At 36.3% G+C, this 18184-nt stretch overlaps 2 protein-coding genes across 4 annotated transcripts; one reads left to right on the top strand and one right to left on the bottom strand.

The window, feature by feature from the left end:
• Positions 1-341: 341 nt before the first annotated feature.
• ctsba (cathepsin Ba) lies at positions 342-4568 on the top strand. The gene is made up of 10 exons (XM_016544715.1): positions 342-425; positions 1635-1758; positions 1903-1988; positions 2185-2299; positions 2397-2512; positions 2882-2967; positions 3040-3186; positions 3971-4087; positions 4173-4301; positions 4485-4568. Exons 2-10 carry the CDS (start codon positions 1636-1638, stop codon positions 4556-4558), a joined length of 993 nt encoding a protein of 330 aa, XP_016400201.1. The 5' UTR covers positions 342-425; position 1635; the 3' UTR covers positions 4559-4568.
• A 3604-nt stretch (positions 4569-8172) lies between these two features.
• cgref1 (cell growth regulator with EF-hand domain 1) lies at positions 8173-12224 on the bottom strand. 3 transcript variants are annotated; one of them, XM_016544591.1, is made up of 6 exons: positions 11942-12224; positions 11577-11688; positions 10348-10407; positions 9848-9921; positions 9487-9611; positions 8173-8930 (listed from the first exon to the last, which is right to left on the bottom strand). In XM_016544591.1, the coding sequence occupies exons 1-6, from the start codon at positions 12027-12029 to the stop codon at positions 8565-8567; spliced, it is 825 nt and encodes a 274-aa protein (XP_016400077.1). In that variant the 5' UTR covers positions 12030-12224; the 3' UTR covers positions 8173-8564. The 3 variants fall into 3 exon arrangements, with proteins under 3 accessions (XP_016400077.1, XP_016400074.1, XP_016400075.1); XM_016544588.1 differs by having other exon boundaries at positions 8173-8978; positions 11942-12223; XM_016544589.1 differs by having other exon boundaries at positions 8174-8978; positions 11948-12222.
• Between the last annotated feature and the right edge of the window lie 5960 nt (positions 12225-18184).

Genomic DNA, 18184 nt, shown 5'->3' with positions numbered 1-18184 from the left:
CATAATTGCACTTCGGTAATTATGACGTAAAAGTTGAAACTGTGTGAGATAAACGTTTAAAATATGACCTAAAAGTCATGACCTAAAAGTCATAAAAGTCATAATTGTGACATAGAAAATTCGACCCTTAATGCCAGAGTTTTGACTTTTTATGTCATGATGATTTGATCATGATTTTCTTTGGCTTCCATACGATTCATTACATTTACATACGAAACTAAATTAACATACAGTACTGTGATTACTCAAGTAAAGAGATTTGATCACGTCAGAGTCATGAGACCTCCCAAGCGCACATGACTTATCACGTGATCCGTCGTTGCGCCATAAAGCCTTCTGCGTGCCGTTCAACCCAACGCCAGTGGAACTCTTGGGGAGTGAGACACACATTTCAAAGAGAACGACGGCCAGCAGACAGAAGACAGGTAGGACTTTGTTCCTAAAATCTGCTTTTAAATTACGAAGACGTAAGTTATTATTATTATTTGTTTATTTATAATTTCAACTACAATTAGATATTGAGAAAATTGTCATGGCGATAAAACAGCATATCTTAAATTATCATACGAAAATTACAATGCGAAACACTTTATCAGGGAATAGCATGACTTTATCTTTATTTCAAAGGCACTTCCTGATCTGTTATGAAATGGATTCATTGTTCGTTTGATTGTTAAACAGGCCTGCAGTTAAAAACGAAAGTAGGAGAATTGGAAACCAGAGCTTATGTTTGAACACACAAGTGAACGCTTCAGTTGCTCTAACTGACAATACGCTGCTCGTTTACTTACAAATACACTATTAGGTTTCAAACATAAGCAGCCTATTTTACGTTTTTCTTTAAGTGGATACTTTCAAATGCTGCGAACAGTTTTATATTTGCGTTCTTCACTATATAGTTGACTTCTGACGGCGTTAGTGCTTTTTGAAGCAGTTTTTGCTCCACACCAGATTACAGCGGGGTTAAAGGTCAGAGTAGGCTGGCTTTCTCAAAATTAGCAGGTTGTTTCTGTAAATTGCTGACTCACGCACATCTTTGGTGATGTCATTATGGACCTTGTAGAGGAAGTGCAACTCAACATATGAAAATTATATTGATAAATTGGTGCTTCGTGACAATTCACTACAGTTGTCAAGATTGTGGTATAAGTCAGTAATACGGACGTAAAATTGTTTAAAACCATGTCTACTGTTAAACCACTGAGTGAGGGGCCCCTTTTAAAATAAGTGCCTAAAATGAAGACTTCTTACCCAGAGTAGTTGATCAAGACTTGTTTGGCTGGTTGTGTAACCTTTAGGAATCTTGACCATGTTTATTTTAAGATGTCTTTAAGCTTTCACTTCTGCATGACTGCAGTCTGAAGATGACACTACTGTAGGCAGTCAGTGATCTGTTTCACCTGAAGTTTGAGTGTTTTTGATGTGCCACCTGACTAATGTTGATTCAAGGCTACGATGTTTAGAACTTTAAAACTTTTATTTAGCTGAAGTGATTCATGTAACTGGCTATGTAGATGCAGTGTTTTAGCTGCAGTTTGTATCAAAGAGTGGTTAAAGTGGGATTTTTGGGCCGTTAGTTAAATGTAAAGCCGCCTTTCTGTATGTAAGTGAGATTAATTGAATTTGTGTTTCAGAATGTGGCGGCTGGCTTTCCTGTGCGTGGTCTCAGCCCTTTCGGTTAGCTGGGCTCGACCTCGCCTCGCTCCCCTCTCCCATGAGATGGTAAATTTCATCAATAAAGCAAACACTACTTGGAAGGTAAGAAGCCGTTCTATTCACTGATTCCCTAAACCGCATCCTAGTGAGAATAAATGAGCCAGTATTGGAAAGATCTTTGTATTGAGGCATTTTATTTTTAGCGCCTATTGCATAATTTCACATTAAACTTATTCTCGCCTATAGGCTGGACACAACTTCCGTGATGTAGACTACAGCTATGTGAAGAGGCTGTGTGGGACTTTGCTCAAAGGACCCAAACTCCCTGTCATGTGAGTTCAGTAGAATTGTGTGAGATGAAAAGTGAGTAGAGAAGAATCAAAGAAGAAGTGCGACTTAGTAACTTTGCAGTCAATGGTATACATATGACTACTTTTGTCATGTGATGCTGTTCTTAATGTTTCCTTATACTTATTGCTTTCAGTTCTGCATTCTGGTATAACAAATCTTACCTTGTCTTTTAACCAGGGTACAGTATGCTGATGACGTCAAGCTCCCCACTAACTTTGATGCTAGAGAGCAGTGGCCCAACTGCCCCACTCTTAAAGAGATCAGAGACCAGGGTTCTTGCGGTTCATGCTGGGTGAGGTCTTCTCTCCGGTGGTTGCAGTATGACCTTAGGTTTCCGTTATTTATACATGTCATGTTTTTACTGAGATTGAGCATCATTCTCTTCGCAGGCATTTGGAGCTGCTGAAGCCATATCTGACAGAATATGCGTCCACAGCAATGCCAAAGTGAGTGTGGAGATCTCCGCTCAGGACCTGCTTAGCTGCTGTGACAGCTGTGGCATGGGGTAAGTTAGACAATGCTGTAATGTCATTACAGCTACAGGAGGACTCTGTGTACACTAATGCGTCCTGGATAACACTATGCAAGTATGCTGGCATTAAATGCAATTATTGTGCCATGTATGGCTCAGTCGATTTGACAATGTCAAGACTGTACAAACTTTTTTTTTTTTTTTTGATTTTCATCCTCATGCATCTGGTGTTTAGCTTAATGCAGTTGCTTGACCAAATGTTGGAATACACTACATGTCTTTTCAAATCTGAAACCATTTTAAAACCCTAGGCATCATACACTTGCTGACTGCGAATCACACTACCAGACTTTGCATTTTAATTGGCACACAAGATGTTAATTCTGTTTGTTTTAATCTCAGATGTAACGGTGGATACCCCTCTGCTGCTTGGAGTTTCTGGAACTCAGACGGTCTGGTCACCGGTGGACTCTATAACTCTCATGTTGGTTAGTGACTTCCCTGATAATATCATGATTGTTTGGGAAACCTGGAACTTAATATAACTTGCTTGTATTTAGGCTGCCGTCCATACACCATTGAACCCTGTGAGCATCATGTGAATGGCAGTCGCCCTCCTTGCACCGGAGAGGGTGGAGACACTCCTAACTGTGATATGTCCTGTGAACCTGGCTACAGCCCCTCTTACAAGCAGGACAAACACTTTGGTAAGAATTTGCAGACCCAAATAGTTCATGTTCAGTGCACGTTTCACCCTCATTACTTATTTGCATCTAGTCAGACGTCACTTTAGGTCAGTGGTTCTAAATCTATTTGACTCCCAGCCTCTCCATTGTCCACAAGAATATTTAAAGGCCCCCAGCCCTAATTTAAAAAAAAAAAATTGTTCATTTACAGAGCCCCACACATGACATTGAGAGGGGGGGAAAAAATAAATAGTGCGCACTATTTGCTAATTTGTTCCCTTGGTTTACTAAATTGCGCGCTCGATATAATAATTTGTGCCCTCATTTCAAGTAAGTTGTGCACATGAAATAATTAGCTCTACTTCCGGTCCACATCCTCATAAACCTGTTGCTGCTGTTGTGTTATGGACAGACACTTTAATTGGATTTTATTTTGAGATGGGAATGAGTTATAGAGATGTTCTCAAAAGCCTTGCAGCATTGCATGGATTCATTTTAAGTGAGGCATCTACTTCGGTTTATGAGAATGCAGACAGGAAGTGGATCAAATTATTTAGTGCGTTTGTTTTTTCCCCTGCATGTCATGTGCGTGGCTCTGTACTTATTACGTGGTTTTCCCAAAACTGTGGAATCCCTGCGGTTTTTTTTTCCTCCCCTCAAAGAAAGTTGTAGCCCCTTTTAAAGTTTGTTGAGGTCCCCTGGTTAAGAGCTACTGGTTTAAAGTGTTTTTTTGTTGTTTTTTTTGGGATGCTGCTGAAAGATCAGTTAATTGAACTTTATTTCTGTGCCTTGTTTGTCACTGCAGGAAAGACATCCTATAGTGTCCCATCTAATCAGAAGGACATTATGAAAGAGCTCTTCAAGAACGGCCCAGTAGAGGCAGCGTTCACTGTCTATGAGGACTTCCTGCTATATAAATCTGGTTGGTTTGTCTATTCATGTACATGGCAAGAGTACCAATACAACATGGAGCTGTTGACAATTTGGTTCTTGACTCATTTTTGTAGGTGTATATCAGCACGTGAGTGGATCTGCACTAGGTGGTCATGCCATTAAGATCCTGGGCTGGGGAGAGGAGAATAGCGTCCCCTACTGGCTTGCTGCTAACTCTTGGAACACTGACTGGGGTGATAATGGTGAGGGTTATTCTTTTGTATGAAGACTAAAATGCTCCTCTTATTGTCTGCAGTTTGTTACCCAATGAAATGCCAAGGAAGTGTTCATGTCTTTTTGTACCAACACATTTCCAGACTCTATTCTTTTTACAGACTGTACAGAAGTTTGCTTCATCTGCCCAATTTTTTTTGTTGCAACTTTAGGATATTTCAAGATTCTCCGAGGTGAGGACCACTGTGGCATTGAATCTGAAATTGTGGCTGGAATCCCAATGTAACCACCAAAAACTGCAAGAGGAGAGCTGAAATGAGTACCGTTCAAAACTTAGACATTGAACGTCTTCAACTTTAAGCTGACTGCCATCGTCTATGGCCATGATACATTTAAGTATTGTTAATCAGTGAGTTTTATATAAGAATCTTCTTAGACAGGGATCCTCGATCAGGTACGTTTTAGAACTGGAATGACATTTTAATGCACTGCAGAATGTTAACTGTGGTCTGGGTCATTGCAGTCAGTCTTAGATCACGGTCTATAAAATTTCAGCACAACTTTTATGCATCAACCATATTTTTCCAGTATGTTTGACTCTTAAAATTTGCGTATTTAGGTTGAATGGTTTTTACTTGATTTTAAGTTTTAATGCACTGTCTAAAATGTAATAAATATTAAAACCAAAGTATGTACTGTCATGACTGGTTTTTATCACTTCTAACATCTTTACTCTTTCAAGTACAGAGAAAATGAAAGAAGGAATATCAGACGTAAGGAATTCTTTTTTTTTTCTTTTCTCATTGTATAGAAATCAAGAAAGCTGAGGCTCTGGTTATGAGAAATCTCTACTGGAAATTAAGCGTGAGTGATCTTTTGTCTCTTTGGAAGTGCAGTACAGCTTCACTGTGTAACGAGTTAAAAATGAAACTGCAGCAATACTGCACAGGGTAACACTATAATAACTTTCATTAATAAATAAAGCATTATGTAATGCTTATCCGTTAAGCCTTAACGGTTCTAACATCTTTACTCTTTCAAGTACAGAAAAAATGAAAGAAGGAATATCAGACGTAAGGAATTTTTTTTTTTTTTTTTTTTTTTTTTTTTCTCATTGTATAGAAATCAAGAAAGCTGAGGCTCTGGTTATGAGAAATCTCTACTGGAAATTAAGCGCGAGTGATCTTTTGTCTCTTTGGAAGTGCAGTACAGCTTCACTGTGTAACGAGTTAAAAATGAAACTTCAGCAATACTGCACAGGGTAACACTATAATAACTTTCATAAATAAAGCATTATGTAATGCTTATCCGTTAAGCCTTAACGGATCATTAGTTCATATATATTTCACGTATCTAGAAATGTGAATTAATGTGCTTGTTAATGTTTAATAAATGTATTAAACATCACCTAATTATTAACATTTCATGTAAATTAAAATGCTTACAAATGTCATTAAACTTCTAATTCATGTGATCATGCACATCTTGAAAATCTACAAATGATTCTAACCGATGTTATAAAATGATTAAAAGCTTTTGTTAATGCACAACTCCTTTGCTGCTGTTGAGGTGTGATACGGGTAAGGTTAGGGACAGTTTTGATGGTATGGGTAGGTTTAAGGTTGGGTAAGGGGTCAACAAGTGTACAGGGGTCAATTTGTTTACTATAAGGGAACACAATTCAATCTGTTTATATGGCAGTGTTTTCTTGAGAACATTTTTTTTTTCCCCCTCTCCTGTTGATGTGTGACTCAAGGAATATTCTGTTTAATGGTACACAACAATAGCATACTAATATAAGTGTTGAGGTAATGATAACCTGTTTTTTTCTTTTATTTTCTTAAATGTGTGTATATATATAGTATTTATAGAGTTTTAGCTTTTACTTTTAATTACTTTTTCTTATTTGTAAGTCGCTTTTCTGCTAAATGACTAAAAGTAAAGTAAAAGTAAAGCTAATATGTGAACTGAAGTTTAATGACATTTGTAAGCATTCAAAGGTACATTAACAAATATTAATGATAACCTGTTTTGCACCCAAATTACAATGTGTGATATGTCTTTACCAAGCATTTAGCTGAACTTAACTAACCACCCTTTACACAAACATTGTTAAAGTAGCTAAAAGTCCAGTGCCAACAAAGATACTAAAAATATTTTTAGTAGTTTATAAACATTTAGAAATGATGAATAGTCTCCACTTTAGACTGGGTAATGCAAAAACATGAACAAATGATTAATGATTTGTAAAGATGTCAAAATCGGGTGAATTCTTGTCATTTGGGACACATTTTGCCATCAAAATGACTGCTCATAAAGGTACTAATGATTAGTAAATGTTTATAAACATTTGCAATTGATGAATAGTTTCCACTTTAGATTGGGTACTGCAAAAAACTTCAACAAATTATTAATGATTTAAGATGTGCAAATAGAAAACACAACAAAGACCAAATATATGACCTTTACAGACTGTGATTATGAGATGATGAATATATTAACATGAATAGTTTGTGAAGTGCCTATAAGCTGTATTTTCACATTTGTAAATGTAAAACTGAGCATTAGCTAATTTCCTAGCGTTGCTAGGAAACGCTTGTTTTGTTTACTGTGGAGACGTGCTGAAATGGTGTTTGGTGTCGTACTGTATCGCGTACCTTGTCAGTGTCGTGCGCTTTGCTTGGCCATTTGTTGGGATAAACAGGAAAGTGTGTCCAGCTGAATTCAATTTGAGTTTTGTTAAACTAATTAAAAAGAAGCTTAGTTTACCGCGGAAGCGGTCGTGTGAAGACCGAAGAGTGTAAAGACCATCGACTCTACCGTGCGACTCCACCGGGCAGGGACACCGGCAAAGGACATAAGTATCGCTTTTTATCTCTCCTCTTTCCACTTCTGTTTCAGGTTTTTATAAACTATTTCTTACTATGTGTCAGTAAGTTGTTGTTATTTTAGCATGTTTTTGGCTGAGTGTTATTTTTTTAGGATTACTGATGAACTAATGTACTTTGATTTGTATTAGTTATCTATTTTAGTTTAAGTTACAGTTGTAGTCATGTTGTCATTCTATTAGTTTTTTTTATTATGTCTATATAGGCTTTTTATTAAGTTTTACTTTTATTTAATTTGAGTTATTTCAGTACTTCAACATACAAAATGGAAATAAAATAATATATATATATTTAATGTATTTATATATATGTACATGTATATGTATATGTGTGTGGCTGTACATACACATATGTAGTTGTTTTTTGGTGTTTGGCTTAGTGTTATGTTAGAATCATTATTATACTCATACCTTTTGTTCTTTTAATATTTTGAATTGTTTTTAGCTTTATTTTTTTGTTTTCATTTAAATGTTTTAGTTTTGAAATGTTGTTGTATGCATTTGTCATTTTTATTTAATTTATTTTACTTTCTTAAATGTGTATATATATAGTATTTATAGAGTTTTAGCTTTTAGTTTTAATTACTTTTTCTTATTTGTAAGTCGCTTTGGATAAAAGCGTCTGCTAAATGACTAAAAGTAAAGTAAACTGGATTCCCAGTGTTATAATGAGCGAAGTGTGTGAGACTAGAGGAGCGAGTGTGTGAGCGTTTGCCAACATCAGTCTTTACATTCACTCTAATGTGAACCTACGGCTGTAAATCCAGCCCAATGCAAGCAGCAGGTGCGGACGGGCCGAACTAACAGCGTGCTGAAATGGCATTATATTCATGATCATATGAATTGAAAGTTTAATGACATTTGTAAGCATTTCAATTTACATTAAATAATGATCTGTTAATCATTTGGTAATGTTTAATAAGTTCATTAGTTAACAATAACAAGCACATTTTCTCATATTTCTAGATATGTGAATATATATTAAGTAATGATTAGTTAAACATTATATAATGTTTGTTAATGATTTATTAATGAAAGTTATTATAAAGTGTTACCGAGTTGGGTACAAAACTCTAACAATGGTTGCTAAGTTGGCTGTGACTAGATTCCTGCAATAAACACTCAGTAAATCCAAGCTGGGTTTGCATAGTTTGAACAGAGCGTTACATATTCAGATGATTATGTGTTTGGGTTCCATTACTCAGTTCAGAGGATTCACAATAACTTGATGCGTACCACAATGCTAACATACACACATGCTCTTGTACTTTCATAACTTTTAGTATGTCCAGATTTAAATTATGCGTCAGTCATACAGTGCAGTATATGCAGCAGGTAAGTGGGTTTCAAAAGTGTGGCTGATTTGTACAAGTCTCTAAAGTTGCACTTCATGCTTAAATTGGCATTATATCTCGGGTTGCCCTTGATGTACTGGTATGTTCTTCTGTTCCTGATGATCATCTTGCAACTCCTGCTCTTCTGGAGGCTGCAGTCGGTCCTGCTGTTCTTCAAGCTTTTCAGGTATCTGCTTGTGATTCTCAACCTCCACGTTGTCTTCTTTAGCTGAGTCTGAAGTCTCATTTTCATGTTCAGACACTTGGTTGACCTCTGCATCTTGTTGGTGAGATTCAGAAACTCCATCCTTTGAATCTGTATGTGTTTGTCCCTGATTTAAGGCCTCCTCAGCAGGTGGATCAGGGGGAGCAATGTTGTTTTCTTGCCGATGGTTTATGGTGGATGATAACAGCTCTGAAGGAACCAGCAGTCCATCCTGGTTCAGATCATGAGTTTGTAGCAGATAATCCACCAAAGATACAACCTACAGTCAAACCAAAAATTATTCAGACACCAGATATCATTTTTGATATTTTTTTTTTTACAAGTGGGTGCAGGACACTATAGTTTATTTATGAAAGTGAGGATAGCAAAATAAAGTAAACTGTGACATACGTATTATACCCAAAAATTCTTCATACAGTGGACTACCAGTAAAATTGATAATAATTTGGGACCAAAAATTATTCAGACACTTTGACCAGACCATGTTTTGCTTAAGTGTTATCTGACATTATCAAGACGAATTTGTTCTGACACAGTTTAACTCTTGAGTTCTTGTCATATTTTATTACCATTTTAATAAATGGTAATAATACCATTATATATTATTGGTAATACTATATCAAATAAACTGAGATAATGTGTGAAATGTTGAAGGGGTCTGAATAAATTTCTGTAAATTTGACTGTAAAATGTAAATGAGTTCAAGTCATAAGACAATTCAAGGGCTTTTTACTTTGAATGTTATGACAAAACTAAGCAGCACTCACATAATCTGCTGACTTTGGCATCATTTCATGATAAGTCAGGAAATCTGTCAGTAGTTGCATCAGTTCAAGGCCATCCATCTGCCCACTTCTGTCATAGTCATACAGGGAGAAAAGGAAGAATATCTCTGTGACAAGAAGAGAACAAATCATACAATAAGAAGCTTATAAAAACCTGAGAAGACTCTGTACTGATGTACTTAGATAATCTGCTGTGTATTTAAGAAAAGAAATCTATGAACATTTTCAAAATAGCACTGAAATGATTGAAAATGAAATTGTATGCAAAATGGAAAAGCACACAGAAGTAGTGGAAATAAAAGCAGTTTACTGAGAGGCCATGTTAATAATGAACTATGTTAACCTTGCTCCCTTGTGTTGAGCTCTGGACTGGTCTGTCCTTCCTTCAGGCTGCTCTTGATGTAGCTTTGCAAGAGCCTGTCATACAGAATCAAAGATAATAGGCCACTTTAGTTTCGCTTAATATCATTACACTTTTTATAGAGGAAAATAGCAAGGATCTGAATTCATACAGTAATTTCCTAACTTGAAACATTTTAACATTTCCACTTTAAAGATCAATTCTGGCACCATTGTGTTAAACATGCACAACTGTATAATGTCTTTCGTTAGGACTTGTTAAGTCATTTTAAATAAGTTGGAAGGCACAACAACATTTTGTTTTGGCACCTTTTCCAGCTATGGCTTCTTAAGCATGACAGTGTGTCAGCTGTGCAAATCTCAGCATTATCTCTGATGTGACATCGAACTTTGAACCTTGGGGCAAGTGTACTACCTTATTTGATCAGGCGGGTTTGAAGATAGTAAAGCAAGACTCAGGGAGATGTAGTCAAAAAAATTAACCTGCGGTTGTCTTCGCTGGACCCAAAAGGATTTGCAAGGTCTGGTACAACAATGTCATCACTGGAAAACAACAATCAGAAGAAAAATGGGCCATTTATTTCACATTTAGAAAAAAATCTGTGAACAATGTGTAAATGTTTCAGGCCATATCAATGCCAAGATACTGATTTTTTCATATTTTACTATTATATCTATCTATCCTAATCAAAATACTTCATCCATTATGGTAAATCAGAATCAGAACACACACACATATATAAATAAATAAATAATTAACATATATATATATGTTAATTACAGATGTACAATTCTGAGATATGTACAAATATACAATTGTTCAGATTGAATATAGCCTATTCTAAATCTAATATGCATAATCTAAATTTAATATACATTAATTCATTTAGTTAGTTGAATTAATATAATATAATCCACAATAATTCACTTAAATATTTTTAATATAAGTCAAGTATTTAATAAATCTAGCCTGTATGCCAATTGTGAATAAACAAAACAAACAAAAAAAAGTTCGATGTGGATTCAGTCTATTGCATTCTATTTGATTTGTCTGTCATTATTCAATTATTACTTAAATTACTCAACTAAATTGTCACAACACACATAGAATATTTGATATAGCATTTCACTTTATTGATTTAGCATTTCACATTTTCCAAGAGATAGTAGTAAAAGTAGTAGTAATAATTAAATAAATGTTAAATAATATTTAAGTAAAAATTTATATCAGATGCACTCTCTCATGAATGCCCACAGGTCTCCCGGATCTGGTGGTGGATCCCTACATGATCCAGGTGTCCACGTATGTCCAGAGAGTGCCCATGTACAGCCTCCGGTGCGCCGCGGAGGAGAACTGTCTGGCCAGGTGCTGCTCGTCTGCTTAGAATGCTTTAAGAACGCTTCTTCTGCAGCGTTTGAGGAACGTTCCATTCTATCATTCTGAAAATGTCAACGTTACATTTGAATGTTTCTCTCAACATCTAAAACATGCTTTTTTTTTTTTTTTTTTTACATCTAAATGAGCAAATGGTACCATTTACTGTACCTCACAATAGGCTATATTGGATGATATCTCACCATCTAGTACATCCTCTCTAAATATGTTTACATTTATCCGTAAAAGCCCACAGGGGGCACAAATACTATAATATATTTACAGTCATAGTGCAGTAGAGTACAGTACAATAGAGTATAGCGTTAATGCGGCCTACCTGCGCGTTCGCTGAATTTGTGGAGCACACAGACTCAGTGAAGGGAGGATGAGCAAGAACAGAATCCGGGTTGTGATCATATTAACTGCTCCACTGGATCGCTTTGGCACACCTGTCGCCACAGTCGAACGATTCATGAATCATTAGAGAGGCAAATCGATCACTCAAGAATGATACAGCAACGAAATGTATGTTTGAATCAAACACCAAAATTATTATTTCCTTCTGAGTCTTGACAGTTGACCAATGAAGCCTGTTCTTCTTTTCTTTTTTTATGTGCACTGTACTAATGGATGCTAGTATGATTTAATGACCACCAAGGCAAACAGTAAGGATGTAATAGAAAAGCTAGAAGTGAAACGTGCCTGTACCTCTCGCAGCGGCGGTTAACGGTCGCTCCATGATGAGACCCACCCCGGCTGATGAGAGCAGCACAGCCCCGTATGTTTGCATCAGTGACAGGCTACACTTGGATTCCGTGGACGTGTCGTTTGCCGAATAAAATCAGCTCCTCCTCGTGCTCTCCACATTCCGCTTTCCACCGGCTTCCATTATCGCCACGTAGAGTCGCTGACACTGCATTTACAACATGCAATTCCTCCGCATGCACCGCCTCTTATGGACAATATCTTATCCGTTACTGAGGAAATCCTGTTAGTAAGTGACCAGTGTAATTAAGAGCTGTTTCTTATACTAGAATTTGGAGAACAAGAGAACACAGGACGTCACCAGAAAAGGTCTTTATTGTTTTTGCATTTAGAAGTGTGTAATGCACAAACGTTTCATACAGTCTTGCTGCTGACATACCCATTCCTGCTTTATATTACTGTAAAAATCAATGGTTTTGCACAATTTGGCCACAAGGTGGCACGCAACTATAATGGAATAATACCGTCTTTGTGAAACCCATTCACCAATGCATAATAATAATAATAATAATAATAAGTTGATTTAATAATTAAGTTAATTAAGAATTAATTAATAATAAATTACTGTAAAAAGATTAAAATGTATAGGTTTACTGTAAATGAGGCTTTGTTTTACACGGGTCTGCCACATGATGGCGTTGCTTCCCTTTTAAAGACAAAGTATTCCAATGAAAGCCAGTTATCACTTTGTTGAAAGATTTTCACACAGTGAGTTATAAAGACACAATAGCAAAATAATAAAGCCCAAATAACAAATTTTGTACTCCTCAGGTGGACCCATCTATGTGGACCCATCTATCTATCTATCTATCTGTCTATCTATCTGTCTGTCTGTCTGTCTGTCTGTCTGTGTCTGTCTGTCTGTCTGTCATCGCATCAACACTGAGATGCGCCTACTCAGAGTTGGTGATATAATTGATTCACTTGTTGTTGATCAACTCAAAGTGCACTAATGCTTAGTTTATGGTAGAAAATCAATACCTGCCTTGCCAGCAGTCAGTCATACTGTAGGTAAATCTAATGTTGATTGAATATTTCTACTTGTATATCATCTGTGTCCAGCTGATGATTGATCTCAGTACAGGACAGAGGTCATTGGGAGGTGTGTGCTGTCAGAAACACATGGAGGTAAAGCCATCGTTTGTACTGCACCCAACAGTACACAAATGTTTCGTTAGCATTTTCATGGTAGCAAATATTTATAAATGGCTAAGAATCTAATGATAATGCAAACATCTTGATGAGGTTGTTTTCACAGGTTTGATAAAATAGTTATTTACGTTCATGATAATAAATTGAACAGCTTTTTTCTTAGCCATTTGTAAATCTCACAAGTGTGTGTTGTGTGTTGTGTGTGGTTGATGTTCGATTTCCTAACAGCTGTGCCTGTTTCATGTATTGCTTTCGGTATCATCTGTTCTGCCTCACTGCCAGATAGAGAGTTCAGCCAAAATGCTATTGTGTTTTCACAAACATTATGAACAATTTTATGCTAATCCTTCTAATCCAGTGCTATAGGAACCAAGCTTTTCCTTATGGTTAAATTCAGTTTGTTTAACCACACCCGAGTAAACTGATATTTCAAGTCAAGTCAAGTCTGCTTTATTGTCAATTCTTCCACATGTACAGCACATACATACAGAGAATTGAAATTGCGTTATTCTCAGACCCTTGGTGCATACAGATAACACTAACAGTAGAACATAAATACAGATAGATACAGATTAAATATAAAATACAACTATACAAATATACAAATAAGGTCATGTAAAAAAATAAATAAAGCAGCACAAGGCACATGGCAGATGAAGTAAACAAACAGTGCAGATATAATTATTGTAGTGCAAAAGAGCTTATTCAGACTGATTAAAGTGACAAAAAGCTCAGAGAGTTCTTTATTTAAACTGTCAGAAGAGGTAGTTGAATGAGGTCAGTTCAATGCTGAATGACGTAGTGAGCAGACCAATGCTGCACAAAGTGACTGGTGCAGGTCCCACACATCCTTGGGGGGCCCCAGTGTTCAGTGTGATGGTGCTGGGTGTGTTACTGCCGACCCGTACTGCCTGAGGTCTCCCAGTCAGGAAGTTCAATAGCCAGTTGCACAGCGAAGTGTTGAGCCCCAGCTGGACCAGTTTGTGAATGAGCTGAATGAATATTATAGCTGTTGTTAGTAAATAATAGGGTCAAAGGTCAAAGCAGATCGAGTATTTCCAGGAATGTATATATGCTACACACCTGCATAGCACACCTCGTGTTATCAATGATCGCACATTATATGAACATTAATTTTGAAAATGTTTGCACATTTAAAGGAAAATCTCACCGTTGAGATGAAAAATAAAATACTTGTTTTCGTAAAGCCTAATTCAGCAAAATTGCACTGTAGAGTTAATTGTAATTTAATATTTACTTCAATTCAATCCACTTGTAGTGGGCAAAATGGGTATAAATCAAGATATTTCCTGAAAATAAAATAAAATAATCAGTGAAAAAAGTCAGTAGCACACCTGAGATGTGATTGGCCTAAGAATAAAACTGAATTAGTGTGACAAACAATGACAAATTAAACAGTTGCAAGGAATGATTAATTAACTGAAAGTCAAACAAGGAGGTCTGTACCTAAAACTATCTGTTAGCATTCTCATTCTCATCTCAATGACACTTGCATGGATGGCGCAGGACCCAAGAGAAGTGTGTGATGGGAATCATCTTTATTCACAGGGACTCAGTGCTGCTGCCAGATTATTTTGAGCCACTCACCTGAGCTATAAATGCCATGTGAATGATCAATGCAGGAAACCAGTACTACAGACAGGGAAAACATGAGTCTACTTTACACTATTAAAATCCCTCCAAATAAAAATACCAAAGTATTAATTTAATTTAACAATGTTGTTGTGAAAATGTGACAAATGTGATATATATATATATATAGTATTGTGTGTGTGTGTGTGTGTGTGAGTGTGTGTGTGGGTGTGTGTGTGTATGTGTGTGTGCACGCTTCAATGAATGCAGCACATTAATATAAAACCATGACTAAACCAACTGTGACCTGTGCATTACACAATTTTAATGCACACCTTCCAGCCAATCATAATTCATACAGATCATATAAATGAAAATATTATGCAATGCAATGTGATACTAAATGAATGACCACAATAAGATATGCAGATATGTTTTAAAAAGCCTGTGTGGAGCCAGAGAGGAGCACTAATGCCCTTCTGGTTTCTGTCAGCAAAAATGGAAATTAGTGCCAATGATAAGTAGAGCATGATAAAGATGATGAGCATATTCTCACTGTTCTGACTGGTGTGAACAGCCCTTCAGTACACTATGCATGAGCTGCTCTTTTCTTTTCTGTCTCCGATCCCACTGTCTCTGCAGCATCAGTGGGTTGAGCAGCACAAACAGAACCCTGTCAGAAAGTGCTGCTGGACTGGGACAGACATTTCTTCTCCCAGTCATTTCACAGTGTTATTTGAGGTCAGCTGGGTTACATTCAGGATCTTTTTTTTATGTAGTCATCCTGCTGAATAGACACAAACTGAAAGCACAATGATTGCACATTAAAAAATGTTTCATAACAGTATAATTAATAAACAGGAAGTTCCTATAGACAGGAAGGCGGCTGTTATTCTAGTCACGTTGATGAATGTGTAGATGATTAGAGATGATTAGCTTAGATTTTCTCAGTCAACCAGCCTCACCTGAAAGATTAATACCTTGTCAACTAGCTTAACCAGCTAAGATTTTTCTGGTAAACATGATGGCTATGCTCCTTGATCAGCACCAAACCAACACTAAACTGGTAATTATGCTTATTCAAACTCTACTTTTTAGCTTCCAGAATTTCCAATGTTTTTTAATTCAGCAAAAGATAAATAAAAAATTATATATAAATAAAATTGTATTAAATAATTATATTAAATATTTTTAAATAATCATTTAAATAAACAAAACAACAATAATAATACTAACAAAATATTAATATTTATAATCAAAACAAAACAACTACTACAGCAATAATAGTATGTTATTTAAAAGGAAAAATAAAAATATATTTTTTATATTATTTTGTTAAAAATATATTACATTTTGAAATCAGCAAATATATATAAAATAAAAAAGTAATGTATTAAATAGAATGAAATAATAATATTTATTTATTTTTTAAGTAATAATTAAGATAAACTAAATATAAAAAAAATAAATAATAACAGACCAGTTATCAACAACAACAATAACAAGACAAAGAAGAAGAAAAAGATTGTTATATAAAAGGAAAAAATAAGTAGTTTTGTATTTTATGTTTCGGTAGCAGATCTATTATCACAGTGGCTGTCCACTGTTTGCATGAAAGCAGTGTGTGAATGTTTTGCTTTCTCACCAGACATCACCTTTTGGGAAAGGGAGCTGTGTGTTTACAGTATGTGAGGAAGTGTGTTGCCTGGCTGTCACTCAGACTCTGGATTAACTGACAGTGGAGGTCTGCTGCATCATGGGAAGCCACTGTACAGGCTGTCTGCCTCAATGGGCCGCTCAGCTCCCTTGAGAACCGAACGATCAACGGGGTTCTAGTGGGAGCTGCTGTAACTCAGCATTCTCAGGGCTCTCATTAAGAGAACCGCTCATGAATAGAAGAGGGAAAAATTAATATTAGATTTTTTTTGTGTGTTTTATCAATCAAAACTGTGTGTGTAAAGGGTTTCTGAATTTTATTAACTTATAATGTTGCTGATGTCAAAGTTTAAAGGGCAGATGATATGAAATCAGTAGTTAATGGGAAAAAAGGTGACTATTAATAGCATTTATCAAGTTGAAAGCTATGAAGTCTGATATTGAAAATATCAGGGGAGTATCAAAAAGCAATACTTGGCGAAAAAAACTCTAGATGGCGCAGTCCGATAGGTCTAGCTCAATCTGACCTGGTGACATCAGTCACATAGCAGCTGATTGGTTCTCTCCTGTATCCTAGCCAATGAGCTTACTGCTCAATATTCAAATACATGGTTTTTGTTTGCTGTAGCAGTTTGCAGCGCACTTCAGAGCAGCCTAAATCAACATCTAAGATAAGTGAATGCTCTTTTAATCCATATCGCTGTGCATATTTGCGTGGTCTGCCTAATTGAATACAAAATGAGCAACCGTAAACAAGTTAAACTAAGTGTCATGTTAGCAGTTTGCATTGTATGCAGCAGCATTTAGCATCTGTGTTTATACAGCTGGAGCAAAAGGCAGTTTAGAGCTTGTAATCGCTCTGAGGACATGTTAATAGTAACGAATATGAAAACAGGTTAAATGAAATAAGCATTCTTGTGTATGCATTTTAACTGGGGTTCTCCATATGCATCGGCGTAATCTCAACGTAAATCAATTTTGTTAATTAACATTACACTAATGGCGCTTTTCCACTGCTTTGTATTGTTTGTGTAACGTGTCTCCTGCTTTGTGGGGGGTTATTCATATGTGTTATATGTGCAGCAGCAGTATTTCTTACATGCTTACAGCAGCATGTTGTGGATGTATTTGGCAGTAGCAAGTCTCGGTACTTGCAGCAGCAGCAGCGTAGCAGATCTATTCTAAGACCAAATACATTAACATTGTTATGTACATTACCATGCCAATCCCTCTGAGAGTTGTCATGACAGAAATGTAGTTCCGCATTGATTGTTCTGCAGTAACATCAAAGACCTGGGCACAAGAGAACCCCTCGGAGGTGTCCCACTGCTGCTGCATGGAAATATCCACACTTCAAACTCGAGGCTTTTTGCAGTGTGCAGAGTGCAGGCTCAGAGGTTTGGCCAGGGAAATCAATGCTCAACTGGAATGTAATATAATTTCTGTGATGGGTTAAAAAAATGTTGTTAATTGGATCTTGATTTGTTGTTTTGTGGGGCTGCCTACAGCTTAATCAAGTCTTGTAAATACAAATAAAAGTTCTTCCCGCCCTCATGACCCAAGACTGCTACATTTTTTTGTCAGCAAATGCACCATGGTAACAGTTAAAAATAGAACAGTACAATAGCAGCAGAACAGACCGGTTAACAAAAGGTAGAAAGGTAGAGAGAACAACGTTGTGTAGAAAGCCAGCAATTCATCTACATGCTTCCCTTTCCTTCCAGTGCCAAAAAGGAATGTAAATCCTTGTTTGTTTTGTTAAAACATGCATCAATTTCT

This window comes from Sinocyclocheilus rhinocerous, unplaced genomic scaffold (assembly GCF_001515625.1).
Source record: "Sinocyclocheilus rhinocerous isolate Xijiao unplaced genomic scaffold, SAMN03320098_v1.1 scaffold8, whole genome shotgun sequence".
Lineage (NCBI taxonomy): Eukaryota > Metazoa > Chordata > Actinopteri > Cypriniformes > Cyprinidae > Sinocyclocheilus > Sinocyclocheilus rhinocerous.
The sequence above is the reverse complement of the archived record's forward strand: the minus strand, read 5'-3'. Positions and strand labels throughout refer to the sequence as shown.